The following is a 21,873-nucleotide window of genomic DNA, read 5'->3' as shown; positions in this document are numbered from 1 at the left end:
CTGAACAGGGAAGAGTTAAGATCAAGTTTCCCATCTCTTGGCTTTGACCCTCATTGTATAACATGTTTGTGTAAGAAAGGTCTACAGTGTTTGCACTGGTGTTCTTTGTGGTTTAGTAAGAATCTCATTGAGCTATTTGTTTATGGTTTTGGTATATAAAGCTCATTTGGAGCACTCATAGGCATGGAGAGTATATGTCAGCAGAATACGTCCACAGTCTCTAAGCCACGTAAGTTATTAGGGAAAATGCAAAGCCAATTAAGGGCTCAATTTTATCTCTAATGCATCCACACAGCACAAGAGAGGTGAGGAAGGCTGATGAGCAACACTTCCAGGACAGGGATGGCAAGTGGTGTTAAGGGCAGTCTGCTGTGAGTGTATCTTTGGATCTTTTGGTATGTCTGAGGCCAGGGGTGGGAAGAAAGGCCATATGATTACATGGACATACAGCTCAGACAGTAATAGAACTCCCAGAGGTACTCATAGTCCTTGGAGCTATTTCTGTTGGAAATCAGAATTTCTTTTCAGCTACAGCTCTGCATTGGTGCCTGAGAACTTGAACATGGTCCTGACTTCCTTATTTCTGTGAAAGTAAATATTTTGTGAACAATTTGGGGAAGAAATCACTGTAATTTTTTAGTAGTAAATTTAATTAAAACCCCCCAAGTTTCTCTAGCTGTATGGATTGTTCATAATACAGCTGAAGGAATTTGTAAGAAACACTCTGGTTTATCTGTATGCTGTTTCCTTAATCTTTTCGTATTTCTTTATGGGCCCCTAGAAGTTTTACGCAATGACACAATAAAAATGTTAGAAAGCCTGATGGTATGTTTTATGCAGCTGGGCTTTTATTAAAATGTGAAATACTGCTCCAGTAGAACAGACTGCTAGTTTCTCACTTTTAGTTTTGTTCTTTGATAATTCAAATGGGGGAAATTTCATAAAAATAATTGCCTTGATTTCATTATCATTTCCTCTATTACATATATGCTGCGGGTGTTGGACTTGAAGGTAAATTGTTGAAATTTTTTTAATAAATGTTATGATCTTTTCTTGCAATAGGTCAAGAAAAGTTTTAAAAATGTGGCAATTTATGGACCAGTCTGATATTGAAACCATGCGAAGTCTGAAGGATGCTATGGCACAACATGAGTCATCATCTGAATACAGGAAAGTGGTCAACCGGGCACTCAATATTCCAGGCTGTAAAGTTGTTCCTTTCTGTGGTGTATTTTTAAAAGAGCTCTGTGAAGTTCTGGATGGAGCATCAAGCCTCATCAGACTCTGTCCCCGATATAATTCCCAGTATGAAACATTAGAGGTAAATGAGATGAATATTCTAAGATGTTATGTTCTTAGCCAATGCTTTATTTTATATAATCTTGCACAAAGGCATAATCTAATTATATATGTTCTAAACCAGACTTTTACTAGACTGGTCAGTTATGTGAACCTCAGTTTAATTCTCATAGTTCCTTAGCAATTTAGATTTGGTTGTTTCTATGTAGTTCAATATCAGAGTAATGAGAAATCAGCATTAGTAATAAAGGATCTTGTTTGTACTTTGGACTAAGTCAGTATGTAAAGCCTGAAATGTGTAATTATTTTCTGCTTAATACTCTGACCTTCCACTTAATTCACTGGGAATTGGAAGTGTTCAGTTCCTTAAAAACAGAATTTAGAAGCTCAGCAGATCAAGCTTTTCCTTTATGGAATGAAACAATTATTTTAAGTTTTATTACTGTAGTTTTAGTAGAAAAATGCCCCTGTTAGATAAAAAGTTAAAGACTGAGGTTTTTTAAAGTTTTCAGGAGTTACTTTAACTTGTGTTACTTGATTTATGAAATTATTTGGTCTGTTTTGGGTTACAAGTAGGCACAAAATCCCATGGGAAGCAAGCAAGTAAGAAATATGCACTAGATATTCTTAATAGTAAAAATTTCTACAGTGAGAAGTAGGTGACACAATGTTCTATTTGTATCTCTACTAATCTTTTAGATATCTCTATAGTTTGTTTCAGATTACAGCGGACAAGATAACTTCTTACAACGAGTAGGCCAAGATGGTTTAAATAATCCAGAAAAAGAATCAACAACAAACAGTATATTTCAAACTATTCGGAGCTGCAATCGCAGTTTGGATTCAGAAGAGGGTGAAGATAATGTTAGTGAAGGGAGTGATTCAAGGAAAAACTCTTTGAAGGACAAAAACCGGTACCAGTAGGTCTTATTTTATTTACTATCATCACGTGTACATATAATGGTTTTGATCTTCTTTTACCAAGGCTTGCTTTTAGAAATAAGAGCAATTTCAACATCTTCCCTTGTATTTATACATTTCCAGTTCAGAACTTTTCTCCCCTGATACTTAACTGCTTGGAAACTCTATGTATAGCTATATTTTCCTCATGATGTAATTACTTCCTCTTATGATAAGGGTAAATCCTTTTTGTCTTACATAGAGAGCTTTAAAAATCCACTGTTACAATTACAATTTTGATCTCTAGTGACAGGAATAGCACCAGGACATATTTGTTATCAGAGCTCAGAACATTATATTCTGCATGCTCAGGCAGTGTTCTGGCCCTTTCAAAAAAAGGTTATTTATTATCCTTCAAAAGACTTCTTCTTTTAAGGACATGTTAGTTTGAGGGATTTAAATTTTGTCCAGAAAACATTCATGTGTGAGAACACGCTTTGAATTTTCAGGTTGCTGTAGTCCTGCTGTTTTGCAAGGAAGTTTACTTCATTGTGCCCTGTGTAAAAAGCCCAGTGTTCAGTAATCTGACTTCACTTTGAAGACCACTCTTGAAGACTGTACCAGTCACCAGCAGGAAACAGCAATTGCAAAGTTTAGGACATCACATGATCACCTATAATGTTGGTTTGCAGAGAAATTTCATTGCAAAGCCCATGTAGACATAGGTGGGTCAGGTCAGCTTTCAACTAAGTAACTAGTGTTAGACTAATTTCAGGTTAAATAACAGAACTGTACTGCTCTGAGGTGAGGCACTGTAAAATTATGTGAGGGCTGCATAGTAAAGAACTATGCTTAAGTCACCGCTTGAGTTATTTTACTGATAGTGTGTGTCAAACATATCAATATGTTCAGAATTTTCCAACGTATTTCAGCTACTTAAACATTAAATCTAATAAGTGACAGCCTGAGACTGCAACTACTGCAACTACTGTCTTCCTGTTTAAAATGCATTTATTTCATTAACATGTAATTCTAAATTTCATTTCAAATAAATAATCATTATTTCCTGAAAGAACAGTTTCTAATAGAATTATTCACATCTGGCTTTAGTTGCTTCTGGGAAGTGGTGCACTAGATTAAGTCAGGAAAGACAGACCCACTTCTCTGCCCACGTGTGTTACCTCTTAACTTACTTCAGTCCTAATACTTTCTTCCAGGAATTATTTTTTGTTAATTAATATGCCTTAAAATCAACTTGAAATCACAGTTCAAATGGCAAATAAGCTAAGCATATAAACATTTCACTTCGATGAACAAAACAGAAATTAAACTGATTCCCTTTTTTTATGTGTTTATGAAATAATTTCTTGGTAAATTACTCATGCTTTATTCATAAATATAATCTAGTAAATTGCACTCTGTTTTAAAGTAGGAATTCGGTTTTTTAAAAATCCCAGTGTGAATCTGAAATGAAAATTTAAAATTTAAATGAAAAAACCTGGGGATAGGTAATTAAAGTTATGTTTCCTGATTGAGGCTACTAACTACTCAGTTATGAGTATCTGTACTTCTGATGCAGTAAATACTGATTTTAACAGTAAAATACTTGTAGGAGAACACTTCTGAAAGTACTGATTTAACTCAAGTATCTCACAGGCTTTGGAAATGCCTTATTCACTTGCCATGTCTTTGCTGGGCAGAGAGCTGGGTGAGGCACAGGAGCAAATTGCTGCAGAGGCAGAAGGACCACGTTCTGTTTTACTTGGATGGAGGCTGTGTTTGGTTTCTTTTTATTGCTATGAACAGCTAAAGGGTTCTAAGGAAGAAATTTAGTCTTTTTTTGGTTTGAGACCTGCCATATTTGCATACAGTGTTACAAAATCCAAATTATATCATAATTATGCATTATCTGATAACTGTAGTGTTGTGGTCATAAAGGCAGAGAAATACACTGCGTAACATGTTTCTCATTACTTTATAATTGTAAGAAAGATTTTCAATTAGTTTTTCTTTTGATGATTTGGATTAGTATTGTGGAACATGGATGCACCAAAGCTGGTAGGTTAATTTGATTTGAAGAAAATGAAAGGCATCTAATAGAATCAGTGGGCAATGGGTATAATTACTTTCCTAGTTGTGTTAGCAAATAAGCTCTATCACTCTGTAGTCAGTGACCCATCTAACTGCCCTGGATTTCTGTGCATGTCAGATAAATACCAAACATTAATCTTTCTTTGAACTCTATTCTGACAATTAATATTTTTTTTAAAAATAAAGGTAGGCAAAAAAATGAAAAAAAAAAAAGAAACAAACAAATTTGAAATAGAGTTTTTATGGAATTGTTAATTATTGAGTGACCAGTCAAGATATTCCTGACTTTGAATCATTGCTTCATTAGCCTGATCTTACCTTCACTTTTAAGCTTTTCCAATTACAGTAAATAACATGTAAAATAATAGGGGAAAACCTCCACTCTTTTTGTTTTTGTATACCTTGCAATTTTCTCCTCTAAATCTGTCACTGTTTCCTTTATCTTTTCTTTTCCTTACCTCTCAGTGCAGCACATGTAAAGAAAGCCCCTGGTCCAGCCCAGGCTCTGTAAGTGCTCTCAGTAATTGGCAGCGGTGTTGCTTTTGGCAGCTCATGTCAGAGGCTCCATTTCTGTGTGTGGTTACCTGTGTGCTTGGCTTACCTGCTTCTTGTACATTTTAATCTGCACCGTGCTACATGTGAAACAAGGCATAAACAGAGCTCTGCCATTTCTGTCTGTGCTATATTAGACTCCTCCAGACATGCACAGCTACTCTCTGAATACAATTGTTTGATTGCTTTAAGGGCATAGGGGAGAAAGAGCTGCTTCAGTTGTTTGTTTAATTTTAAAATGTTAATTTTAAGTAATACAGGTAAATGTTTCAATTGACATGTGTCTGGTGAGACTCTAGTAAGACGATTTATATCAGCTCAGTTAAAATGCATGACCTTATTTGTAGGAATATTTCTTAAAGAAACAAATATACACTGAAGACTGATGCAGTTATTTTGTCAGTCCCTTCACCACAAACAATAAAACTTCAACCTATTTGCCACTTTTTTATGGACTTGAAGAAGAGGCAGAGATCTCACCAATTAATAAATTTGTAGAGGAATCATTGCTGTATGGAATAAGGGGAAAATTCAGATTAATTTGCCCAGGTAGAGGGGAGTTTAAGGAAAAGCTGATGGTCATCTGTGCTGTTCAGCACTGAGGGAGATGGTGTATGTGACTTGGAAACACAAGTCAGCTTTGGCTTAATTGGTAGGTAAGGGGCAGGAACTGGACTGTGGTGATAGGAAGGGGATGCAAAGAGGGTATTAGGACAAGGTGTCTTGAAGGATATGTAGAAGAAGATGGTTTGGATTTTGTTGCCTGGATATCCTTAGGAAAATGTGCTTTGTTCTGTTGTACACAGAACAGTTTGTCCTTTTTTATGTTCACTGAAGTACCCAAATATTGAACATTTGTGCATTCATACACATTAGAAGCTTCTGCAGGGAAGATGTTTCATTTAAACTACCTTTTCTATTAGCTCAGTACTGTTGCTCTGTGTCTATTGTTTCTAATTCTGCCAAAATCTTTCAGAAATCTTAGTTGCTGCATACAAGTTTTATGTTAACACTTTCCTTAAGTAAAATAAAATTTCTTATTGAAAGTATCTGATAAAATTCCTTATGCATTCTTATGAGGAAGGTATGTATTTTAACCTGTATTTTACTAGTGTTAATCAAAATTTTATATAATATGAAAGGTCTGCATATTAAATCAGTAATAGAACAGAGATTAGAAGTGAAGTCCTGTCTGAAATGCACAACATCCTGCTATCATTTTCCACATATGGCACTTAATATTTTAGTTGAAGCAATCTTGCACAGCAGATTTAGAAACTGGAATCACTTGGCTTTAAGAAACAATCAGACACTTATTATTATTAATGCAAAGTTTGGAAAGGTCTAGGAAAATATAAGCATATTGTTTCAGGAGTTAGAAGTAATTGTAGCAGCATCTCTTAATAGATGCAAAATTGCAATAACATAAATTGTAATACTTCAAAAACTACACAAATTCCTGTAAGTCCCAATTATATAGTGATGATAGTGTTCCATTTATTTAAACTACAGCAGAAAAAATACTCATCAAGCGTAGCATAAATCAGCACATGTATCACTCAATATAAATCTCTCATCTTTTTCAGATTTCTCATCGGAGATCTTTCAGATTCAGAAAGTGACATATTTGAGCAGTTGAAAGAATGGGACGCAGGTTCAACAGAAGAGCAGCAAAAGGCTTTCTGCCATGGCATAGAACTCATTCCCTGGTACGTGTTGTCCATCAGGGCTGACGTCCATCAGTTCATGCAGCAAGGGGCAACCGTCATTCATTATGACCAGGAGACACATCTCTCAGCTCGTTGCTTTCTTCAGCTCCAGCCTGACAATAGTACTTTGACTTGGACAAAACCCACTACAGTTTGCCCTGCAAATGCTAAGGCAAAGCTGAGTGTGCTGGGAAATGCTGCTGAGCTTGGTAAATACCAGTTTCTTGGTAATACGGGACTGGTGGAAGGCTTTTTGGACTTGTTTTCAGCCAAGGCTGTCTATATGGGACACTCGGGCATTGATATGCACACTGTGTGTGTTCAAAATAAACTTTGCAATATGTCCCTCGAAGAAAATGGTATAACACTACTTTATGGACTTCAGACTACTGATAATAAGTTGCTGCACTTTGTTGCTCCAAAATACACTGCCAGAATGCTGTATGATGGATTGCTGGAATTGACTAAAGCTGTAAGAAAAATGAGGAGATTCCCTGATCAAAGACTACAGTGGCTACGGAAACAGTATGTCAGCCTTTACCAGGTAAAAAATGCTGTGATTCTCTGTAAAAAAGTTCAGAGATACCAACAGTTTAATGTAATACAACTAGTTTCTATTATAAGATTAGATTAAAGGTTAACATTAAATCTCCAACTTTGTAACATGGCTTCAGCAGAAAGATCTGATTCTCCACACAATGTTATCTCAAACCTTGCAAGTTTTCAATACACTGAGGTTAAGTTTTTTTTCCTTACAAAGCTCTTCATATGTTTGAAGTTTTGGAATAAGTATTTTATCAAAGAAAAAAGCAAGGACTGTACTTAGAAAGGGCACCAAAATAATGAGTGATAATACTTAGGGCCAAAACATCCCCAAAGCAGCAAACAAAGTAGCCATGGGGAATTCACTCAGTAATCAAAAATTGCCTCCTCTTGATGTTTCTTTCATTGGCTCCTCAGAAATGTCTATATTATTGTTTTAAAAATGTGTCCTTATTGTCCTTGTTTTGTTAACACTGAGAATCTTTGTAGGAAGATGGAAGGTTTGAAGGCCCAACCTTGGCTCAGGCTGTTGAGCTGTTCGGAGGCAGACGGTGGAGTGCAAGAAGCACAGGCACAGGATCTCTCACCAAAAGCACTGAGAAGCCCAATGTGCAGAGAAACAACACCCTGGGAATCAGCACAGCTAAGAAAAAGAAGAAAGTACTCATCAGGGTAAAATATTTTGTTATTCATGTGTTTTATTTCCTTCCTTTCTGCAGTCACTGTGTAGCTGTGTTCTGAACCAGAGAAAAGAAGTTAGATCATGATTTAAGACTGTTTATTGTAGTTTCAGGTTTGAGGATTACTGTTTCCCAATAGTTTGTTCTTTTCTCATGCTTGCAGCATTGCTAGGACTGTAGGTGCCAAGGCTAGCAGAATGGGACAGAATCTTCATACAACCTTGAGGTGCTATTTCAGTATAAAGACAAAATACTGGTGGAAATAAAAATCTTAACATGCAAAGTTGGTGTAAATTTTTTTAATCCTTTTTGTTTTCATGTTTTGAAAAACACTACCACAGTTGTTCCACGTCGCATTAGCACCCATTTTGTCTTGCGTGGGTGACGGAAACATGGCCTAGTGTGGAAGTCTCCTCTCTTTTCCTGGACAAAACTGCATTCAACAGTGGGCAGGAGAGAGGAAAATGCAGGACCAGCACCTCTACACTACCCACATTTTCTAGAACTACTTTCTAGGTAGAATGGTTCTCAAATGACAAGATCCATCCTCTGTAGGGCTCCAGTGCACCAGTGAAACAGTGTCAAACCAGCTGCAACATTCTAGAGAGGCACAATCATTGTGGTATTCTGTGTGATGTCAAACTGAGGTGACACCTAATGGTCCCACGCTTGACTGTGTATCTGTTTAACTTTTTCTGCTGGTATTGGCCTCATAGATGTGTTTCATGAAGAATTCCTGATTTATGTCATGGTTTTGTTACAGATTGTACTGAAATGAAATGGAAATAGTGGGTTTGGGATGTTTATTATGGTGCTCATTATTCCTAGGGTGAAAGTGGAGAGGCCACTGATGATGAAATGGCAACTCGGAAGGTAAAAAGCTGTAAGGAGTGTCGTAATAGAAGTGGTTCAGATCCTCAAGATATTGATGAACAAGAAGAGCCAGGTAAATAATTGCTTCAGTATTTACAAATCTGTCAGGGTTTTGCTCAAAGCCTTTTTATACAGACATTATTTGTAGTGTTAAAATTAAACTTATAAAGCTACTTTTGCAGTTGAAACTCCAAATCTGTGAACTCTGAAATTAATTTCTTTAGTTGTTTGTGATTTTTCTTTCATTTAGTTTCAGTAGCATTCCCTTTCTATTCAGCTAAAATGCATTTGTAAGTGTCATTCAATACGTACTTCTTTGACTGTGTCGGGACAAATCTAGAGTTGTGCTACTGTCTTACTATGTTTTAATAAATTTTCATATAGGTCTCCTGGACAAAAGCATTTTCATTGGGACAGATGTTGTAATTGTGATGAAAACTTTTGTTTTCTCCTTAGATCAAAATACTATTATTAATGCTTCTCCATCTAACAACCTGCCATCAAGAAGAGCTCACTCTCTGACAGCATCTGGATCTCCCAACTTAGGAGCTACATCATCTTCACCAGCAAGACCAGTCTCCTCTCCTGTAATACCGTCAAGCAAAACTCAGTCTAGGTAAGGTCAAAATCCATGCTTTGATTTAGAAGGAAAAGAAGCTACTATTACTTACTTACTATCAAATGTGGGGTTTGTGCCAAACTGGCAAAATCTGACAAAAACAGTGCCAGAAATGTCATTAGCCTTTTTGTGGATATCTAAAACACATTGTAGAACAACACAAGACATTTAAGCTGAAATGCCATGAATCTGAGGATGGCTTTGTAGCAAGTCCCTGAGCAGCATATTTCAGTTTATATCTGTTACAGAAACAGATTGGAATGCTGTTCCAAAACTAGACAAATACGGAGTTTAACTCTTTCTCCAGATCTTCTCCAAAACATAGTTATAGGCATTTTCTGTATAGTGAAAATCAACAGAAGTGTTATAGATGTGTGAACTGAGTTCTGAGGTTTCTCAGCATAAATAATTTCTACCTGGGGGAGTAATAATTTTGCTAACATTCCTGGTGATGACTGCAGTACTGTCTTGGGAACTGGAGGAACCAATTTGGAATCTTTCTCTTACAGGCCTCTTTTTCTTGAACATCCATCATTTTTGTGCTGCTTAGGCAGTGTAAAAGGTTATGCTGTTGCAATATGTCAGTAACACAGTGCACTTTTATATTAAGTCTGTAAATACTAATGGTGATGGTAGTAGTAATTACAGTATGAATAATGTATCAGGGATATGGACAGTACTTTATGACATACAAGAAGACAGTCTCAACAGAGGCTTTCCAGTGCCTTTCTGGAGAAGGAATGCTGAAATATCATTATGAGTATGAATCTTGGGAGTTCCATGAGAGCAACAGTAAACAATGAAAGATTACTGCTGCTGATAGAACATTATATTTGAAGAGACATGTCTTGTGCAATAGTTCCTGTTGTGTATTTGTTGGGGATTGTATTTATACTTAAAAGTGTGAGCAGTAGAGCCACCTGTGAATGTGTGGTTGGGTTAACACTGCTTTGTGAGCCCCTGTGTATTGTCATTCACAAACTTGGATTTGTCTTGGTAAGCTATTTTTATTTTTTTTTTGTAAGGGTGAGAACATCTTTCTATTACATTGAACTGAAGAAATACTGCTTTACTACCGCTGGAAAAAGATTCTGTGTTTTGCAAATCTGCTTTTTGCTTTTTATGCCAGAATAGTTGCTGTCTCTAAATGAGATTAAAAGGCTCAATGGAGAACTTGCATTTCCTGGAAAAGGCCAGCTGATGTTCCTTTAAATCCTCTCAGGACTGGGTTTCTGCATGGATCTGTGTGTAGCTAAGTACTGTGGACCTCCCCCAGTTATTCCAGGTTTTCCCTGGCAAAGTTGTCTGGCAGCTCCAGAACATTGCTTTGCAGAGTAGTCCCAAATTTGCTATGACCCTTCTTGCTAGAACTTCCTCAGGATGTAACCTATGGCTGTTTCCTATGTCCTGAAGAAGTCTTCCTCAGAACAGATTTACATGATTTTACCCATTATCTTGACCCAGTTATCATGAGCCATTAAGAAATTTGGAGCACTGGAGAGAATTTTATTCTGAGCACAGGTGTCTTGCAGCTGCTATTGTCATTCCTTCAAAGTAGATGGGCATCCAATGAACTTCTGAGTTCCTTGGAAATCTAGTGCTGCTTGTAGGGTGGAGGAAGCAGGAGGATGGTGCTGCGGGGACACAGAGCACAGGATACAGAAAACTAGAGATGGGGGATTTTTGGGAGGGGAGAGTAAACCTCCTCTCTCATTAACTATCTACAGGTGTAATCCAGACTGCTACTAATTGCAGTTTTGTTTGTTGGTGATGGTGGGGTTTTCTTGGGGGTTTTGGCCTTTTTTTAAAAAACCTTTTTCTTCGTATTTATTTCCATTACTCTGGAAGATAATCTTTAGTGATCAAATTGGGTGAAATGCTGAGCATTTTCTTCTGCTCTTGGTCTCCCATTTGGTACTCTGCAGTTCCAATCTGCCTTCTGGAATCTGGAGACTTTCCTCATCATGGTTTATTTTTCCTGTCTGATAAAAATGCTAGGAATTATTTTAGCTAAAAAAATTTTATGCAATATGTCAGTACTTGCCATAGTGCAGTCAAACAAATCGAATGTTATCAACTGAAGTAGATGATATTTTTTAATACTTCTAAATCACACGTTGTTTTCAATTGTGTGCATCCATCCTGTGTCAGGAGTAAACTCAGGGATCTGGTCCAGCATATTTGTGTAGAAGGTCACCTGCTTGCAGGCATGTCTTTAGGGACACTGAAAAACAAGCTAGTCCTGTTTTTCCATCACAGCTATCAGAACTATTTGTTCTGAATCTGATGGCAAAATTCATAAAAGAATGGATCTGGATACTTGAACATCACAGAGCAATAAAATCTGACATGTGGTCTGATATTTTGAAGGAAATACTGTAACTTGTGCAATTAATTATGATTTAAGCTAGACAGTTCTTGATATTTGTGTTGTTGCTTAGATCCTGCCCTTTTCAGGATACTGTTGCTGACAGATCCCATTCCTGTAATGTGTGTTCATTGGTGTTTAGGTCTAGGAAGGAGCTCAAGAGCTCAGCTCCTCATTTCAAGTTACTCTATGTAGTTCACTAAGGACTTGTTCATACTGTTCAAGTCACGGCCTAACTGTACTTACTAGTGTAAATCCTCTTGAAACTTGAAGATTTTGGGATGTGACTTTTGGAAATGTGCTGGTTCTACTTCAAAAACCTTGTTCAGCTGCACAACTTAGATTAATGATTGCAGTTACATAACAATCTATTTTATTACTTCATCTTCAATGAACCTTAGACACAGCCTGCATTAAAAGAATACTGGCATTGTGGTTTTTAAAGGGAAAATAAGTGCTTCCATTTGTGCCATGTGTATCAGGTCTTTTTCCACATGAAAGTTTTAAATTGTATAATATACATTATTCATTCTGACAAAGTTTGCCATTGTCTTGAAATAAAAAAAATAGCTGCTATAAGAAGGTAAGAAACATCACTATGCATCTTATAAGGTGGTGCTTTATTTGCTTCTTCCAGATACTGGTAATAAATGCATTAAGGAGAGCACAAATAAACTGTTAGTTCACTAATGCATAATGTATCAGTTAAGTATAATGTAAGTTTACTTTATAAATACTAAGTTTAATGTAGCCAAACTACAGCAGTCTGTTTTTTTGATTTAGCGCATGGAGCAGCAGTAGCTGGCATGGCCGTGTCAAAGGAGGAATGAAGGGATTTCAGAACTTCATGGTGTCTGATAGTAACATGACTTTTGTGGAATTTGTAGAGCTTTTCAAATCTTTCAGGTAAAATATATTTTTTTTCTCTACTAATTTTGTTCATCCAAGTTCATAAAAGAGCAAAAATTGAACTTCTCCCCTCTTTTTGCAGTGTCCGTAGCCGCAAGGATCTGAAAGACCTTTTTGATATTTATGCTGTGCCTTGCAATCGATCTGGCTTAGAGCCCACTCCACTTTATACTAATTTGAAGATTGATGAAAATAGCAATGGATTCCAGCCTGATTTAGGTTTGTTAAAGAAAAAACTGCTGAACCACTTCAGTTTTTTGCTTTAATAAAACATGTCTCAGTCAGTCTCATTGTCAATTATAAGTTTGGGTAGAGGACTGCTGCCATGTCTCCACTAATACCTAGTTAGCAGGATGTAAGACAAAAATGAAGGGAAGGAAAAGTATTCCAGCTTTTCATTAGCCAGATACATTTGTAACTGGTAATAGCAGAGGAATAAACTTGTTGCTGAATGGCTGAGCCCAGGGAGCTGTACAGGTTGCAGGAGCCCTGGAAAGGCTAAAACACTGAGCAAGTATTGGGAGCAGAAATGAGGAGGCTGTGCCCTGTGTCTCATTTGGCTGTTTTTTCTTATCTAGTTTCCTAGTGGATCTGCTTTATATGGGATAAAGGGGAAGGAAGCCTCTGTCCTCCTTTACATTCCTCAGTTACTATTAAGTCTGGGACTTTGGCCACATGTAAAGAAAACAGTCTTTCTGCCAAGCAGCTTGTGGGGAAGGTGCAGAACAATCGGCCTGTGAAACTGGAAGAAGATAAAGAGTGATTGAACAGGAAGGGTGTGGGGTTGCACACAGTGAAGGAGAGGCTTTTAGGCTGTTTCTGGTGCTGAGAAGGGAGTAGGAGAGTCCTGGGTTTGTAGAAGGCTGTGGATCCATGTTATAGGTTCCAGGATTTCATTCAGAGTAACTGGACACCTGTAATCCACTCACGTGCATGCTTAACGCTCTCTCTTTTATTAGTGGGTAGAAACAAAATGGTTTTGTTCTAATTTACTCTGTCAGTGCTAAAGCACCCACTGAGATAATTTTGTATTGTATAGTACATTATATTCTATACAGGATATGTAATGGACATGATTGTTTAGCTTATATTTTTATTTCCTCATTTTTCTTTTAAGATTTGTTGACTAGAAATGTTTCAGACCTTGGTTTGTTCATTAAGAACAGGCAGCAGCTATCAGACAACCAGAGGCAAATATCTGATGCTATTGCTGCTGCCAGCATTGTAACCAATGGTACTGGAGTTGAAAGCACATCACTGGGAGTATTTGGAGTAGGAATCCAGCAGCTCAATGACTTCCTAGTGAATTGCCAAGGAGAACACTGCACCTATGATGAAATCCTCAGTATTATCCAGGTCTGTAATAGAAATATCTTGCATTTCCTTTTTACTAGAACTCCTATTACTTCCATTATCCCCATTAACATTGTATGCTGTTCAGAATAGCATCTGTGTGGGCATCTCCTTTCACACTGATGTTGTCTCTGTAGTTCACTTGAATTTAAAATTTAATACTATCTTTATTTTGGGCTATAAAATTGTATGTATGCCCATAAATATATCCATTAAAAAATGCAAATAGTTTTATTAGCTATGTGTACTTTAGCAGGGAAAGGATGTCACCACCCAGGAAAAGTGTTCATGACAATTCTTTTATTTCTCTTTATCTGGGGCCACATTTGATTGAACATAATCTTACTTTGGAACTTCAAAAAGCACCATTTCCACATATTTTTATTTTATTGTAAAAAAAATTACCAGAGCAAACGTGGACATTTTATTCCCTTATGTACTATGGCTGAAGATTCTAGAAACTGTGTAGAAAAACTTTTATTCCTCCAAACATGTGTAATGAATGTACTCCAAAACTAAGCCCCAGTTTAGCCATCAACAAAGGCTAAAAACTATCTGTAACTATCAATATATAAGATAGGATTGCAGAGTTTAAAAGACAGAAATTATAAAGAAACTTCATCTCATTGAGATGGTGGTATGTTGTATTAAGCACAAGAGTAGGACACCTGATCATAAATCTTCCTTAATTTCAATTTAATTGCTATCTCAGCTTTGAACAGGAAGTTGGATTAGGTGATCTCCCAACACTCCTTTTGACCCGAATGGTTCTTTTGATTTATTATTATGATCTTAGTATTTTGTGAAAACACAGTTTGCAGGCATCTGATTGCTTTATCCACAAAAAGACTGTTTACATACTCTTTAGTCCTGTGAGCTACATACATATAATAGCAATTCTTAGAAATGTGTCTTTTTCATATTTTTCTACCTTTTTTTATCTTCTTCCTCCTTATAGAAATTTGAACCTAGTGTGAACATGTGCCAGCAGGGGCTGCTATCTTTTGAAGGATTTGCAAGGTAATTACTTATGTGCTCATTTATATATGTGTATATGAACATGTGTGTGTGTGTATATATATATATGTATGTATGTATGTATGTATATGTATATATATGTATATTAAAAGTATATCTATAAAAAGATTATACCAGTGTATTTGTGTTCCTCAGAAAGTCACAAAATTCTCAGCACAGCATAAAATTTCCTCACTTCTTCTCACTTCCAGATTTTTAATGGATAAAGACAACTTTGCCTCCAAAAATGATGAATCACAGGAGAATGCTGAGGACTTGCACTTTCCTCTCTCATATTACTACATAGAATCCTCACACAATACTTACCTTACTGGCCATCAGCTTAAAGGGGAGTCCTCGGTGGAGCTCTACAGCCAGGTATGCAGGATTGGATTGTTGTGTAGTTTTCAACATGGACTTGTTTGTTTTACTGGCAAGTTTCAGGAGCATGACCTTTTTGCTTTGAAAATCTAGATGTCCTAAACCCCTGCTTGCAAAACGCTGGAAAACATGATGTGTGGGAAAGCTGCCTGTAAGCACAGTTGTGCTCAAATGCCTTTTCTAAGGCAAAAAAATGGGTTTAGTTTGAGATTCATAGCATTTAGACACCAGTCGGTCTGACCCAACCTACTAAAATTAGACTTTCCCACAGGAAAGACTGATCTAATATTTTAGTTCATTCAGATGTCAAAGACACTAGTGAAATACTGTACATTGCACTGCAAAGACAAATTTCAAATAGAGCTATAACTTCTAAAAACATTACTTCTAGGAATATTCTACAGTTTTCAGACTTTATGCCTGATGGGTGGTGATCAGGGAAGGAACAATTTCTCCCTTGGGCTTTCAGTTCTGTGTTTGTTTGTATATATGTATATATTTGTATGTCTGTGTGTTTGCAAAATGCTGGAGAAAGCATCAAACTTCCTGTCAGTAGTGGTTTTGTTATGCTGAGAGTTAATGACTCACCACTGAGAAGGAACTCATCTGGTGTCCCATGTGCTCCTTCACCTGGGGCTATAGACAGAGGTGAGGTTGTGTTAGGAAATCCTGAATAACATAAATGCACTGAGTAATGCACTTGCAGAGGTTCCTGTAGTAGCAGTGCACAGTGATGCTAGTACTGTGTTGGTAGTAGATGGGAAGTGAGATACACAGCAACTGCCTTCAAAGTCTGCATGATTAAAAGCCTTTTCCTGTCCCTCAAGTAGTGTTGCCAGCTGAAGGGGTACTTGGTTCTGGTTCAGTGTGTCTGGCTCTCACAGAAGTGGTGGAGTGACAGCTTTGGACACAACTGTCTGAAATCAAATTATTCCAGTTTTGAGTAGACATAATTATTTCTTTGTTCATGAATGGTTTTCCTGGAAATGGGTTTGATTGTTGAGATCTTTCTATTCAGTAAAATACTAAATTGTAGTACAGACGACAGGCATGGAAAATACTGATAGCAATAATAAGCTGAGCTATCAGAAGATGGGTTAGCTAATCTCTTCCTTCATCCTTCCTCTTTGCTTCCTTCATTGGTTTCTAAAGCAATGGTTTTCTGAAATAAATAAATGAATAATTAAAACATTGATTAATTAATTGATGGCTGTAAATTAATATTTTATCAAGATGGCCTGGCACATTTCCATTTTAACTGTCATCACAGAGGTTTCTTAAGATTTCATTTTCAGACTATCTTTTATTTATAAAACTAACAAAAATTAAAAAAAACCCCAGAAAACAAACTGCAAGTGCTTTTCCCATATGATGTCATGGGAGCAACCTGAAATAAATTGCCATGTTGCTTTATAGCTGTTTTTGCAGGTAGAAATACAGGAATGTTTCTCTCAGAAAATTAAGCTATTTAGTAAGAACCACCTTCTTCAAACAGATTCCATGTGTCCTGTACAATACCATGAATTTGAAAGCTTTGTGGTAATTCTCCCAAAGAACATACATGCTTTGCTTTATTTTCCCAGTCTTTTTCAATGGGAAATAGGAGTTCAGTTAGGGAATGCAATTAGCTCGGGACTGTACACTCTATGGGCTGTTTACTTCACAGACATTGCTCTTTCCAGCAGTTTTGCTGAATCAGGGCTTTCATTCAGCTCTGCAATGTCTGCCTTCTGCTTTGATGGCATGATACTGTGGCTTAGATGTGCTTACATGTTGGGTTTGAAGCAAGATAAGCACCCCGATCAGCTACAGCACAGACGGCTATCCCAGCCGTGCGGTCCATCTCCCACTGCATCAATGTGATGGATGGCGAAAATGGCGATTTATTTCGAGGAAACTTAACATTTTATAGCCTAGGTTCACTGTGTTACTCCCATCTNCGATTTATTTCGAGGAAACTTAACATTTTATAGCCTAGGTTCACTGTGTTACTCCCATCTGCATACGTCACACCTAGGTGCTATTGGCTAATTACAAGAGGCCTAGCTATCCTAACAGAGGGGGGTCTAATAGCATCCCGTTACATCCCGGTATCTTCCGCTCCGCTATGCCCTAAACTACAACACTTACAGAGTTCAGTTGCATTGCAGGTTCTTCTACAAGGCTGCAGAAGTGTAGAATTGGACTGCTGGGATGGTGATGATGGGATGCCTATCATTTATCATGGCCACACTCTTACTACAAAGATCTCTTTTAAGGTATGCTGGTAATTGCACATGGAAACAAAAAAATGAGAAGTTATTTTTTTCTGTAACAAAGGGAAAAAATAATTGCCTACTAGAAAAATACAAATTCTAATGGGCTTAATTCTAATAGAATATAAACTATAGATTATGTCAGACATTAAATTCTCAGTGGTAAATATGCTTTCAAATTAGTTTTTGTAGCATATGTAGTGTAATTTTCTGTGTTTTTGTTGTTACATAAATAACAAAAGTAGGTGTTAACCACTTGTGTTGTAACAAGATGCCAGCTTGCTTTGAAGGCACACTGTGGCCTCTTCGTCTCACAGAGGAAAGCAGGTGTCCCCCCTCTCAGCTAGCAGTAAGTTAACTGAAAGCTGGAGAATGCTCCCATGTTCTTTCAGTGGGCTCTGTCTCTCTCTCTCTTGCAGGAGGTGGTGGAAGCCATCGATCGCAACGCGTTCATCACCTCCGACATGCCAGTCATCATCTCCATAGAAAACCACTGTTCGCTGCCCCAGCAGCGCAAGATGGCCGAGATTTTCAAGGTAGGCCATCAGCTGCAGTGAATTATTACAAGCATGTGTTGTGGGATTTTCCATTATACATCACCTGTTCTTGGTATTTCAGAATGTATTTGGAGATAAGTTGGTGACAAAGTTTTTATTTGAGAGTGACTTTTCTGATGATCCCATGCTGCCTTCCCCTGGCCAACTGAGAAGAAAAATCCTGCTTAAAAACAAGAAGCTGAAAGCCCATCAAACACCAGTGGATATATTGAAACAAAAGGTAAAGTCCTTCCTTAACAGCAAGCGCTGAGAACTACTTGAAAGTGAGAACTTTCTAACTTGTTAGAAATAGTTAATTTGTGTTTGAAGTTTTTGTGAATCCCATGTGTACAGCAGAATAATGCAATGCGCATTCATACTTGGAAAACTCACAGTAGATTGCAGTGCTATCAAGTAAGTAGACAACACATATAGTAAATTATAGCTAAAGCTTAACTAAATTTTAGTGTATATTAATTTTATAAACTTCATAATATTATGATTAACATCACATGTCCTGTGTGACAAACATAAATTAATCTTTTTCTCTGAGGCTATAGCATTTACTATTCATGTTTATTGAGAAGCAGTGATATGCATTCTGTATGTATGTATATTTACAGTACATACTGATTTTTGGTAGAGTTCTGCTTTGTTTCTTTTTTCAATTTCAAGCCAGGCAAATACTTGATTTTTTATTGACTTTTTGTGAGGGACTCTGCTAGTCAAATAGTGTTTATTCCCATGTGAGATTTTTTTTTTGTTTCTAATAATTAGGGCTACATCTTAAGTAGCCTCAATCTAATAATGTCTGTGGTTAGTTAGCAGTTCAATTAAGTCCTTGAAAACTAATTGCCATTACCCAAAATGTAAACACAATTGCATTTGACTTAAATTCTTGTCATCAGATGAGTAAATCACACTGATCATACCAGTATATGGATATTCTCCATCTTTTGAAAAAGTATTTAACTGTTTCTGAAACAGTGTACCTCAGACTGGAAAAAGGCAGTCTTCAACGATGTGCAACTTGGACATTTTCCCATAATTAATTAGGTTTCATATCTTACTGTTTTCCTTGCAATACAAGTTCTCTTTACATTCAAACCCCTAAAGTGGTATTTTAGCTTGATCTTAACAATCTTACTTATTTCTCACTTAATATATTCAGTGCTTTCATATAAATAAAACAAGATGCAAACAGTGATGAAAACTGTTTTTCTTTTTAAAATAACTTAGCAATAAAGTGTGTGTGTGTGTTTCTGTTGTTGTAGGCTCACCAGCTGGCACACTTGCAAGCACAGGCTAGCAATGGTGCTAGCAACCCCACACCTACCAATGAAGAGGAAGAAGATGAAGAGGATGAATATGACTATGACTATGAATCTCTCTCTGATGGTAACTATGTTTGTTTGTTTGTTTGTTAGTTACAGTGCTTTTGTTAGAACTATATTAATAATGCATGAATATTCTAGCTCAGGAATGAGCTGGGTAAGCAGTGTCCTTGCACAAGTGTGAAAAGGCTGAAATTCTTCAGCTAGTAGAGAAGAGGGACTGAGGGGTGAATTGGAAACAGGTTTATTAAGTCATGAAGTGGTGGATTAAGGGAAGCACAGAATGTTACTTGTTAGATCTAGCAGGTGCTCAGTGAAACAAGTGGAAGATCATTCTAAAACAGGTAAAATATTTGTTTGTGCAGCTGGTAGTAAACTTCTGGAATGTGCTGCCATGGGAAATTGCAGAGCCAAATGACATCAGAATATTCCTGGACAGATTTATAAGCAGATGTTATAGGTAGCAGTATTTGGTCCAACATCCCTATTATTCAGTGATTGTGGTTGTTGGGGTGTTGATTACTGGCTGGTTGCTCTCTTGCCACTGTTAGAAAGATTATTCTGGGCTACATGGACAACTTGTCTGACACAGCTGGGGATGTTCTGCTGAATGAACAGTGAAGTACTTCACTTTCATTCTGGTGGGGACCCATTTAAGTTGTATGTGCTGTGTTCAGAGAGGTGTAAGGCTCAAGCATGTCCTGCAGCACAGAACTTCTTTCCAGGTGGTCTCTTGTTTACATTAATTGCTTCTGTGTTTAGTGATTTAAAAAACAGTCACAAGATTAATGCAGTTGAAGACTTGACACTGCTTCTGGAATAGCAAGGTTATTTATGAGTTTGATGTCAGTGTTACCTTCAGTTGTGTTTTGCCTGAAAGTTGGCCTAGCTGGCTACTTGAGTATACTCTGTGAAGAACAAGATAGTGTAGATGTAAATTGCTGTGAAAACTCAAATCTTTGCTAACAGACTTGCCAAGAAGATTTTGCAAACTGATTGCAGTAAGTGATTTTTGAGCACTGCTCCAGTTAAGAGAAGGTTTGAGAAACCTGAAGCTAGCAAGAAACATTCACATCTTCTAGCATATGAAGGAACCATAAAACCAGCATGGTTTACTACTTTATTACAATGATTATTCTTTGAAATCTTTAATTATGTTAATATTTTGTTAAAACTAATCTGAATTAGTTTTACTAGATTATTAGATTCAGTTTTATTTTTCTTACCAATACATTTTTTTTTGCATAAGGCTAATAGTTTTACAACTGACACTTATTTTTCATTTCTCTGGCTCTAAATCTTAATTCCCTTTACTCTTATTCCCTCTCTGACTCATTTCCCTATAGCTGATGTCCTTAATGCTTCTCCTGCTCCTAACAGCCAGGAAGGTAAAAGCCACTTGGATGAGCATTTTAACTGCATGAAATCAGCACTGCATTAATCTGTTGTTCTGACAATTCAACTGCCTGTTCAATGTGACAGTGTGAATATATAGTTTCTACTTCATATTATAAATGCAAGCAGATATTCTTATATGGCATTGTAAACTGGTCAGGAACTGTTAGAAGCCTGCATGTGTGACACTTGTTATGCATAAAAAGAATATGGTCAAAGCATCAGGAATATCAGGAATAAATCTAAACCATTTGTTTTGTGACAAGTGCAGTATTTTGGTCCCGAAAGACCACATCATTATTAGGCATACTATTCTCTGAAAAATATGTAGCTTTAAAGAGGTATTTCTATAGGTGTAAAAAAATACTTGTGCATGGTGAAAATAAGGAGAGGAAAGCCAAAACTTGTTGTACAAAATATGTACATATTTGATGGGGTCAATTGTGCTTGGACTTCAGCATATTTTTGTCATTCAGGAATATCAGTTGTTTTCAGATGGCAAACTTAATTCATTAGATGGTTTGGTTTTAAAGATCTTCTGAGCACAAAAGGATGGGCTTTAAAAGAAGGGCCAATATCTTAACCAAACCAAAGCATTAAATTTTTGAACAGGTTACTACTAGAGGATGATGCTTTGACCAGTAAATGCATTATTTTAGCATCTGATTATTCATGTAAGATTCACTGTCCACAAATACTGTTAATTCAGATTAAATTTCCAGTTGAAATTGTTTGGCTTTATGTTTATTAAAATCCCATTAATTTTTAGATAATATTCTTGACGACCGACCTGAGAATAAATTATCAAGTGATAAACTGCAGTTTGAATATAATGAAGAGACTGCCAAACGACTAAAGAAGGCTGATTGTGCTACTTACAATAATAAAGGAAAGGTAGTTCTGCTATTTCCCCCTTCTTCTCAGCTGCACTTTGATATGTAACCAGCTTCAAAAGGATTTGGACAGTTTAGGTAACTGAGACATCAGATAGCAAACGTGCTTTAATGAAGAGAAGCAATAGAAAGCATGGAAGGACACGTGAGAAAATAGCCTAAGTAG

The 21,873-nt window shown here is 36.8% G+C and overlaps 1 protein-coding gene across 3 annotated transcripts in view; it reads left to right on the top strand.

Moving 5' to 3' along the window:
* PLCE1 (phospholipase C epsilon 1) overlaps nt 1-21,873 on the top strand; it is a 138,094-nt gene that overhangs the window by 98,203 nt on the left and 18,018 nt on the right. For 2 of the 3 annotated variants that reach the window (XM_015632748.2, XM_015632749.2), the window contains 16 exons: nt 1,063-1,321; nt 2,011-2,219; nt 6,429-7,095; nt 7,584-7,766; nt 8,603-8,720; nt 9,104-9,263; nt 12,418-12,540; nt 12,626-12,762; nt 13,661-13,899; nt 14,855-14,916; nt 15,126-15,291; nt 17,445-17,552; nt 17,969-18,085; nt 18,168-18,326; nt 19,360-19,483; nt 21,584-21,708. In XM_015632748.2, coding sequence (XP_015488234.1) covers nt 1,063-1,321; nt 2,011-2,219; nt 6,429-7,095; nt 7,584-7,766; nt 8,603-8,720; nt 9,104-9,263; nt 12,418-12,540; nt 12,626-12,762; nt 13,661-13,899; nt 14,855-14,916; nt 15,126-15,291; nt 17,445-17,552; nt 17,969-18,085; nt 18,168-18,326; nt 19,360-19,483; nt 21,584-21,708 — 2,956 coding nt within the window. The remainder of the gene's footprint in view (nt 1-1,062; nt 1,322-2,010; nt 2,220-6,428; nt 7,096-7,583; nt 7,767-8,602; nt 8,721-9,103; nt 9,264-12,417; nt 12,541-12,625; nt 12,763-13,660; nt 13,900-14,854; nt 14,917-15,125; nt 15,292-17,444; nt 17,553-17,968; nt 18,086-18,167; nt 18,327-19,359; nt 19,484-21,583; nt 21,709-21,873) is intronic. The other variant, XM_015632750.2, reaches the window with a different exon arrangement.

The sequence above is a fragment of the Parus major genome, chromosome 6, assembly GCF_001522545.3.
Source record: "Parus major isolate Abel chromosome 6, Parus_major1.1, whole genome shotgun sequence".
Taxonomy (NCBI): domain Eukaryota; kingdom Metazoa; phylum Chordata; class Aves; order Passeriformes; family Paridae; genus Parus; species Parus major.
The sequence above is the reverse complement of the archived record's forward strand: the minus strand, read 5'-3'. Positions and strand labels throughout refer to the sequence as shown.